This window comes from Oncorhynchus masou, chromosome 31, assembly GCF_036934945.1.
Source record: "Oncorhynchus masou masou isolate Uvic2021 chromosome 31, UVic_Omas_1.1, whole genome shotgun sequence".
Classification (NCBI taxonomy): domain Eukaryota; kingdom Metazoa; phylum Chordata; class Actinopteri; order Salmoniformes; family Salmonidae; genus Oncorhynchus; species Oncorhynchus masou.
This window is the reverse complement of record NC_088242.1, coordinates 50,819,661-50,829,252: the sequence shown is the minus strand read 5'-3', so window position 1 is coordinate 50,829,252 and position 9,592 is coordinate 50,819,661. Positions and strand designations below refer to the sequence as shown.

The 9,592-nt window shown below is 48.4% G+C and overlaps 1 protein-coding gene across 1 annotated transcript in view; it reads right to left on the bottom strand.

Moving 5' to 3' along the window:
* The window catches only part of LOC135524088 (PDZ domain-containing RING finger protein 4-like), a 106,893-nt gene extending 105,513 nt beyond the window's left edge, over positions 1–1,380 (bottom strand). The window contains exon 1 of the mRNA XM_064951290.1: positions 1,117–1,380. Within this exon, the coding sequence (XP_064807362.1) occupies positions 1,117–1,185 (69 nt within the window). The 5' untranslated portion in view covers positions 1,186–1,380. The remainder of the gene's footprint in view (positions 1–1,116) is intronic.
* Positions 1,381–9,592: the final 8,212 nt, after the last annotated feature.

Sequence of the window (9,592 nt, the reverse complement as noted above, 5' to 3'; positions counted from 1 at the left end):
ACCAAAGCTGAAAGAGTAAAGTACTAGTGTACATTGCCAGTGAGATTGAGACAGCTTGAAGAGAACAGAAACACATAGGTATCTTCCAAAGTGAGATTAAGTTTTCCAATTGACTATAAACTCAAACATGCTCAAAGCACTCCCACACAAAGACGATTACAAACATTCCCAACCCCAAACAACCTAGCATGAACACACAAGACTCAAACAGTCCCTTAAACACTAAACAATCTGCTACCTATCACACAACGACAGAAGACTCACTTTGTACGAGCCAGTCACAAATTGTTCAAACCCCAAATAACATGTACCCAAACACACAGCTTTTCACCCCAGAACGTGTGACACGACACCGAATTGTTAACAACCCCCCAAAAAAAGACTGGACAATAAATATAACCGAACTATTTAATCACAACAGTCTGAACACTTCAAGGGTGCTTTTAGTACGACGGACTGTTCTACCTGCTCTCAGCCTCTCTGACTGAATGAATGGATTCCACTCCACTCTGACACATCTGAAGCGCTCTTCTGACGAGGTGCGGAACTCATCGTCAGAGCTCTCCCGAGCCGGAAACACACAAGTCTGTCTCTCTCCTCTCTCTCTCTGTATTTATCTCTCACTCTCTTTCATGACGTGAAGCACTTTATTACGCGTCTCGAAAATCGCTATACAAATAAAGTTATTAATATTATTATTATTATTATTATTATTATTTGTCTCAGCTAAAATAACTCCTGTTCTCCTAACAGGGAAGCCGAAGGAAGCTCTCCTTGCCTCTTTTCAATACACAGCACACAGCAACACCATCAGGGCCGGCCCTAGCCTTTTGGGGGCCCAAAACATTTTATATTCCTTCATCTTGATGGGGGGGGTTTAGAGTTCATTTCCTGAAATAGACACATCTTGCAATGGGACATAGAGAAAATGTTGCAATTTTAAAGCAAGGGGCCCTAAGCGGTAGCTTGCATCGCTTACGCCTAATGCCGGCCCTGCTCATCATAGACAGCACACATCACACACCGTCACAGAACACACGCCATGCACACAAACACACTGACTGAATGGCAGCACCGTGACAGTGAGACTCAGCGGTGTCGGTATCCTCCACTCACCTGTGCGATCTCATACAGCAGCTTATAGTGTTCCTCTCGTTTCTGTAAAGTGCACAGATTGCAGCCCATTCTAATCGTCGTGGCAACGCCGGGCGTCCAATCGTCCCCGAGCGACAGCAGCAGCAGTGGAACCGTACGGACAGGGGGTCACCCTCCAGACCGGTGCACCCGTTCTCATCAGTCACTCCGTAGTGGGCATCTCACACACACCACACATTGACACACTCACATTCGCAAACACCCTCATACACACCGAGCCAAGGATATGCAAAGCTCCAGCGTGGTAGAACAGAAGGAAGCTCTAATGTAAAGCACTGTAATGGATACAGCAGTAGGAGCAGCTGGGATAGTAATGGTAGCGGTTTCAGCATCAGCCGGTGCCTCTCTCTCTCTCTCTCTCTCGTCTCCTCTCTCTCTCTCCCGTCTCCTCTCTCTCTCTCGTCTCCTCTTCTCTCTCGTCTCCTCTCTCTCTCTCGTCTCCTCTCTCTATCTCTGTCTCTCACTCACTCACACACTACACGCTGGAGTTGTGACTCCCGCTCTCCCGCTCACCGAGAAAGACACTCCCCCTTTTCCTTATCGGTTCACTTAGCCTTGGTGCACATGTCTACACAGATAGCTGCTCATGAATAAGGAGGTAGGCTGGGTTCATATTCATGAGGGGGTGTGGTCATGGGAGGGATCTGGTGAGGTAGGAGGGTCGTGTGGTACCCAGCGTGTTGGCTCATTAAGATCAAGGAACATTTACACAATGAGGTTCCTTTGTGTGAGCAGCACCTCGGAGGAGGCTGAGCAACACTGCATTCCGGCTGAATTATACAGAGAGAGAGAGAGATGAGTGAGAGGAGAGCTCTTTATGAAGTGATCGCAGAGAGTAGCCTCATCAACAGAGAGAGAGTGGGGAGAGAGTGAGGCAGACAGGAGGAGAGAGAGAGAGAGGGAGAGAGAGAGACATGGAGAGAGAGAGGGAGAAGGGGAGAGAGAGGGAGAGAGAGAGAGAGAGAGAGAGAGAGGGGGAGAGGGGGAGAGCCACTTAGAACATAGAGCGTGGAGGATGAGGAGAGAGAGAGAGAGAGGAGAGCCACTGAACTGATCACAGAGTAGCCCGTGTAATGCTCGACCACAAGCTTCCTATTTGAACAACCCCGTAATAAAAGGAAAGGTCAAAACCCCAAATGAAATGCTAACAACTTGAATGACTTCATGGAGCTCTGGACACTATGTGATCAATGTGCGCTGTGCACACACGCCACGCGGGTGAAAACAGTGTGCCTTTCTATGTTAACAGAGCCTAATGTGGAGATAAGACAGTCAACAGTGTAATGGATATTTCTCAGTCATCATAAAACACACAGTATATTTACCTACATCACACAAGCCACGACCATGTGATAACACAGAGTCGCACTAAATGACAGACTATAGTCCCAATGAATGACAGATTATAGTCACACTAAATGACAGATTATAGTCACACTAAATGACAGATTATAGGCTGCTGAGAGAGTTGTGGATGGCACTTGTTGTTTTACAAAAATAAACAGCATATATTAACAGGTTGTGTGATGAAACATTTTGCATGTTACAGTATGTATATATGCTAAATGATAGATCACAGAGCTCAGAAACAGTTATAGATGGCACTGATTGTTTTGCAATAAAAAGGAATGGAGAAACAACAATGGTTGAACAAATCAATGATATGGTATGCAAGCGGGTAAATACGTGACAATAATATCACATTATGTTATTGTTTTAGATAGATATCACAATAGGATGCTTGAGCAAATAAATAGTACGGTATAGTTACCGGCAGAAAAATACCCCCAAAACATATTGTCAGTAAGGGAGGCCGGGGAGACTTAAAAGAAGAAGATGGATAAATCGCTGGTTTCTCTCAAACTGCGATAATTACAAGACAAAAGACCCTAGCGCGGGTATCAGTCACGGTAGCCCTGCCGCTATCAGGAAGCTCGGCTAACGAGCAGTAATTGTTAATAAATTGGGCCTCGGAGCCGTCAGTGTGTGTGAGTGTGTTTGTGTGGCTATAAGAGTAGATGAGTAGCGCTCATCATCAGTTGGCTACAGGGCATCCCACCCCCCTGGCACTCCCTAATGCGATTTTCTGTGCTTTAATTTTGTCTGGAGGCTTGCCAAATAGCTACCGACACTAAAAAAATATATAAATGCAACATGTTCCATGAGCTGAAATAAAAAATCCCAGAAATGTTCTATACTGTTACGCCCTGGTCGAAGTATTTTGTGTTTTTCTTCATTTATTTGGTCAGGCCAGGGTGTGGCATGGGTTTTTTGTATGTGGTGTGTTTTGTATTGGGATTGTAGCTTAGTGGGGTGTTCTAGATAAGTCTATGGCTGTCTGAAGTGGTTCTCAATCAGAGGCAGGTGTTTATCGTTATCTCTGATTGGGAACCATATTTAGGCAGCCATATTCTTTGAGTGTTTTGTGGGTGATTGTCCTATGGTCCTTATGTTCCTGTCTCTGTGTTTGTTGTCACCAGATAGGCTGTTTAGGTTTTCACGTTACGTTTGTTGTTTTGTAATTGTAATACGTCAGTTTATTAAACAGAATCACCCACCACAACAGGACCAAGCGGCGTGTCAACAGGCAGCAGCAGCAGGAGATACATAATAAGTATTTCTGGACTTGGGAGGAAATGCTAAACGGAGGAAGACGCGAGGAGGAAGAACTGGAGGCGGAGAAAGTGGAGAAGCACTGGTATGAAGAGGCAGCACGGCGACGCGGATGGAAGCCCGAGAGTCAGCCCCAAAAATTTCTTGGGGGGTGGTTCACAGGGAGTATGGCGACGTTAGGTAGGAGACCTACGCCAACTTCCTGTGGTTACCGGGGGGCTAGAGAGAGACCGGGCAGGCATCGTGTTATGCTGTGGTGCGCACAGTGTCTCCAGTGCGGGTGCATAGCCCGGTGCGGTATATTCCAGCTCCGTGGATCGGCCGGGCTAGATTGAGCATCAAGCCAAATGCCATGAAGCCGGCTCTACGCATCTGGTCCTTGGGCCGGCTTACATGGCACCAGCCTTGCGCACGGTGTCCCCGGTTCGCCTGCATAGCCCAGTGCGGGCTATTCCACCTCGCCGCACTGGCAGAGCGACCGGGAGTATTCAACCAGGTAAGGTTGGGCAGGCTCGGTGCTCAAGAGCTCCAGTGCGCCTGCACGGTCCGGTCTACCCTGTACCACCTCCACACACCAGCCCTCCGGTGGCAGCTCCCCGCACCAGGCTTCCTGTGCGTGTCCTCGGCCCAGTACCACCAGTGCCAGCACCACGCATCAGGCCTACAGTGCGCCTCGCCTCTCCAGCGCTGCCAGAGCCTTCCTCCTCTCCTGCGCTGCCGGAGTCTCCCGGCTGTCCAGCGCTGCCAGAGCCTTCCGCCTCTACAGCGCTGCCGGAGTCTCCTGCCTGTTCAGCGCAGCCAGAGCTGCCAGCCTGCATGGAGCAGCCAGAGCTGCCAGTCTGCATGGAGCAGCCAGAGCTGCCGGTCTGCATGGAGCTGCCGGTATGCAGGGAGCAGCCAGAGCTGTCGGTCTGCATGGAGCAGCCAGAGCTGCCAATATGCAAGGAGCTGCCAGTCTGTAAGGAGCTGCCAGTCTGTAAGGAGCTGCCAGAGCTGCCAGTCTGCATGGAGCTGCCAGAGCTGCCAGTCTGCAAGAAGCCGCCAGAGCTGCCAGTCTGCAAGAAGCCGCCAGAGCTGCCGGTCTGCATGGAGCAGCCAGAGCTGCCAGTATGCAGGGAGCAGCCAGAGCTGTTGGTCTGCATGGAGCAGCCAGAGCTGTCGGTCTGCATGGAGCAGCCAGAGCTGCCAGTATGCATGGAGCAGCTAGAGCTGCCAGTCTGCAAGGAGCTGCCAGTCTGCAAGGAGCTGCCAGAGCTGCCAGTCTGCATGGAGCTGCCAGAGCTGCCAGTCTGCAAGAAGCCGCCAGAGCTGCCAGTCTGCAAGAAGCCGCCAGAGCTGCCAGTCAGTATGGGCAGCCAGAGCCGTCAGTCAGTATGGAGCAGCCAGAGCCGCCAGTCAGCATGGAGCAGCCAGAGCCGCCAGTCAGCATGGAGCAGCCAGAGCTGCCAGTCAGCCAGACTCTTCCAGATCCGCCAGTCAGCCAGGATCTGCCAGAACTGCCAGCCAGCCAGGATCTGCCAGATCCAACTACCTGCCTGAGCTTCCTCTCAGTGCTGAGCTTTCTCTCAGTGCTGAGCTTTCTCCTGAGCTGCCCCTCAGTCCCGAGCTGCCCCTCAGTCCAGTGGGGTTCTGGGTGAGGACTACTAGGCCATGGTCGGCGGCGAGGGTGGACTATCTAAGGACGCGAGGAGGAGGGACTAAGACTTTGATAGAGTGGGGTCCACGTCCTGCACCGGAGCCGTCACCATGGACAGACGCCTTCCCGGACCCTCCCCTATGGTTTTTGGTGCGTCCGGGAGTCCGCACCTTGGGGGGGGGGGTGTTCTGTCACACCCTGGTCGAAGTATTTTGTGTTTTTCTTCATTTATTTGGTCAGGCCAGGGTGTGGCATGGGTTTTTTGTATGTGGTGTGTTTTGTATTGGGATTGTAGCTTAGTGGGGTGTTCTAGATAAGTCTATGGCTGTCTGAAGTGGTTCTCAATCAGAGGCAGGTGTTTATCGTTATCTCTGATTGGGAACCATATTTAGGCAGCCATATTCTTTGAGTGTTTACCTTTGTTGTTTTGTATTGTTCGTGTTTATTCTTTCATTAAACATGTATGAAAATTACCACGCCACATTTTGGTCCGATCCTTGCTACACCTCTTTGTCAGAGGACACATACGCACAATAAAAAAATTAAAAAATCCCTGTTAGTGAGCATTTCTCCTTAGCCAAGATAATCCATCTACCTGACAGGTGTGGCATATCAAGAAGCTGATTAAACAGCATGATCAGTACACAGGTGCACCTTGTGCTGACAACAATAAATGGCCACTCTAAAATGTGCAGTTTGTCACACAACGCAATGCCACAGATGTCTGAAGTTTTGAGGGCGCATGCAACTGGCATGCTGACTGGAATGTCCACCAGAGCTGTTGCCAGATAATTGAATATGAATTTCTCTACCTTAAGAACATTGTTTTACAGAATTTGGCAGTATGTCGAACCGGCCTCAGAATCACAGACCATGTGCATGGCGTCGTGTGGGAGAGTGGTTTGCTGATGTCAACGTTGTGAACAGAATGCCCCATGGTGGTAGTGGGGTTATGGTTGGGTAGGCATATGCTACTGACAATGAACACAATTGCATTTTATCGATGGCAATTTGAATGCGCCAAGATACCATGACGAGATCCTGAGGCCCATTGTCGTGCCACTCATCCGCTGCCATCACCTCAAGTTTCAGCATGATAATGCACGGCCCCATGTCGCAAGGATCTGTACACAATTCGTGGAATATGAAAATGTCCCAGTCCTTCCATGGCCTGCATACTCAGCAGACATGTCACCCATTGAGCCTGTTTGGGATGCTTTGGATGGACGTGTACAACAGCGTGTTCCAGTTCCCGCCAATATTCAGCAACTTCGCACAGCCATTAAAGAGGATTGGGACAATATTCCCCAGGCCACAATCAACAGCCTGATCAACTTTATGCGAAGGAGATGTCGTACTGTATGAAGCAAATGGTGGTCACACCAGATACCGACTGGTTTTCTGATCCACTCCCTACTATTTTTAAGGTATCTGTGACCAACAGATGCATCTGTATTCCCAATCATTTGAAATCCATGGATTAGGGTCTAATGAAATCATTTAAATGGACTAATTTCCTTGTATGAACTGCATCTCAGTAAAATCTTTGAAATTGTTGCATGTTGTGTTTGTATTCCCATGCATAACCATTAGGCTACACGCTTAATACTATAGTACCCAACCAACCTCCCCTAGTTCCTCCAAATCACCCCCCAAACACACACATGCTCATGCACACACACACACACTCCACAATCCAGAAATCCAGCAATACCATCCATCCGCTCCTCATTCTGAAGAAACCGAGAGAGAAAGAGAGGCAGAGAGAGAGAGAGAGAGAGAGAGAGAGAGAGAGAGAGAGAAGAAAGAGAGGCAGAGAGAGAGAGAGAGAGAGAGAGAGAGTGCATGCAGCAGCCTTTTTGCAGTTGCCTGGCAATACCAAATCCATGAAAAGCTGTTCACTAAAGTGTCAATTTGACATCAAAAGGGCTTGTTGTGAAAGAGAAAGACCAGAGAGTGAGAAAGAGCAGAGCAGGGGGATACAATGATATTGCATTTGGAAGAGAGGACCGGCGACTGGGTGCACACTAGCTGTTACAATGAGGTGTAAGGAGGATGTGAAAGGCACAGGAAGAGAGGCTGGGATATTTAAGTGATAATGCCAGAGAAACCGGTGTTTGGAGGACATATTGGCACGGGTGTTGTTAGGCACGGGACAAAGTTGAGGGCTGGCTATCCGTGCCAATATATCCTCCAAACACCGGCTTCGAGGCCATTGTCACTTTTATGCAACGGATTACCAACGTATTCAAATAGTGATTTACATATTTTCAGAAAAAAATGTTATTTAGCGGGCATCCCGAGTGGCGCAGTGGTCTAGGGCACTGCATCGCAGAGATCCTGGTTCGATTCCAGGCTCTGTCGCTGTGACCAGGAGACCCATGGGGCGCCGCACAATTGGCCCAGGATTGTCTGGGTTTAGGGGAGGGTTTGACTGGCAGGGATGTTCTTGCCAGTCAGGGACACCTGGTGACCTTGTCAGCTTGCATTGCACCCGGCCAGCCACAGGTGTCGCTAGTGCCAGTACGGCTGGCTTCCTGGTTAAGTGGGCATTGTGTCAAGAAGCAGTGCGGCATGCACGGCTCTCGATCTTCGCCTCTTCCGAGTCCATACGGGAGTTGCAGCGATGGGACAAGACTACCAATTGGATCTCACGAAATTGGGAAGAAACGGGGGTTTTGGTCAGCATCACTGTTAAGGATAAGATACCCATTGGTCAGACCTAATGGTCATCAACCCTGAACCCAGGCCGGTACAGTAACCTCTGCCTGAGGTCAGCGCTTTCCCTACATGAAATAAACTGTCGGGTGTAGTATGGGCAGAGTGTTCCAGCATGTCTTTAAGGGAAAATTCAAATCAACAGTCTTGCCCAAAACCCATCAGTGGTTGACTATCGTCCAGGACTTTTGGTATGTCTCGTCTCTTAGAAGGATTCCATTACATTCAGACTGTGCTGACATAACAACCGTCCTAACACAAATGTTTAACTTTAAACGGACAAAATAGTATCTTCAAACAACCAGTTCTGGTTGTCCAACAGTTTTTGATGCTGTGGTCAGTGACCCGTTAAGGCTAAGATGCTCATCGGTCACCCTAATGGTCCTTCTCAGTCGCCCTGAACCCAAGGCCGATACAGTAACCTCTGCCTGCGGTCAACCAGTCAGCGGGCCACCTCTCAATGGGATGTGTCGAGTGAAGGATGACGTCCATAAAGAGCGCATTATGTGCATTGAGCACATTAAGAATGATACAAGTTCTCCAGTGTTAGTTTAATGGCTTTGGGTTTTACATTCTGGCACTTTGAATCTACATTAGATGGCATTTCAAGTGTTGCCTACGGATAGGTTCAGCACATTATACTAACATTTAGTAAAAACCATTAGCTAAAACACATTCTCACAAAAGTGTATTTCTGTCCTGGGGTGAATGGTCCCATATGTGTTTGTCTTGCTTTAAATAATATAAATTACGAGAAATTTTCTGCATAAGTGAATACAATTGTGTGTAACTTCATTACAATGTCTACATAACAATTAGAATCTGTATTTTGTAATTAGCTAGTACGCAGTTACTCATGGTCGTGAGTTACAACAGTATTTCAGTCTGGTTTCCATCCTTGTCCTTTCTCTCAGTCCACTGTCCAGCAGTCATTTATCACAGGGCTGCACTTTGCCTGCCCGACTAGAAAAAAGGGTCCTTCATCGTGTTCCCAGTCCCAGTTAATAGGGCATGCCTGCATGGGCATGGGAAAGCCATTCGTTTTCCTGTGATGGGCCTATTTCTATTTCGAGGTTTCTTCAATTCCATTTCTGACAAACTGCTATTTGAGCCTCACCTTACACCTTGAGGTACAACCTTCAACCAAGTGTATAATTCAGGCATATGGGTGAGGTGTAAACTCTCACCCACATTTACAGCACACACACAGGCAGACAGGCAAAACACACACACACACACACACACACACACACACACACACACACACACACACACAAAACGCCCACACTCACGTCTCTAATACGCATGTCCTGACATTTTTCATAGTGACTAAACTACTCAATATGAGGCTCCATTTTGCCCTCTTCTCAGCTCCAGAACCAGCCAAAGCTCTTGAGTTTCCGCACAGCATCCTACTCCAACATGCAAAGATCAATAAGATTAGTTTGATTAAACTCAACACTTAGCACA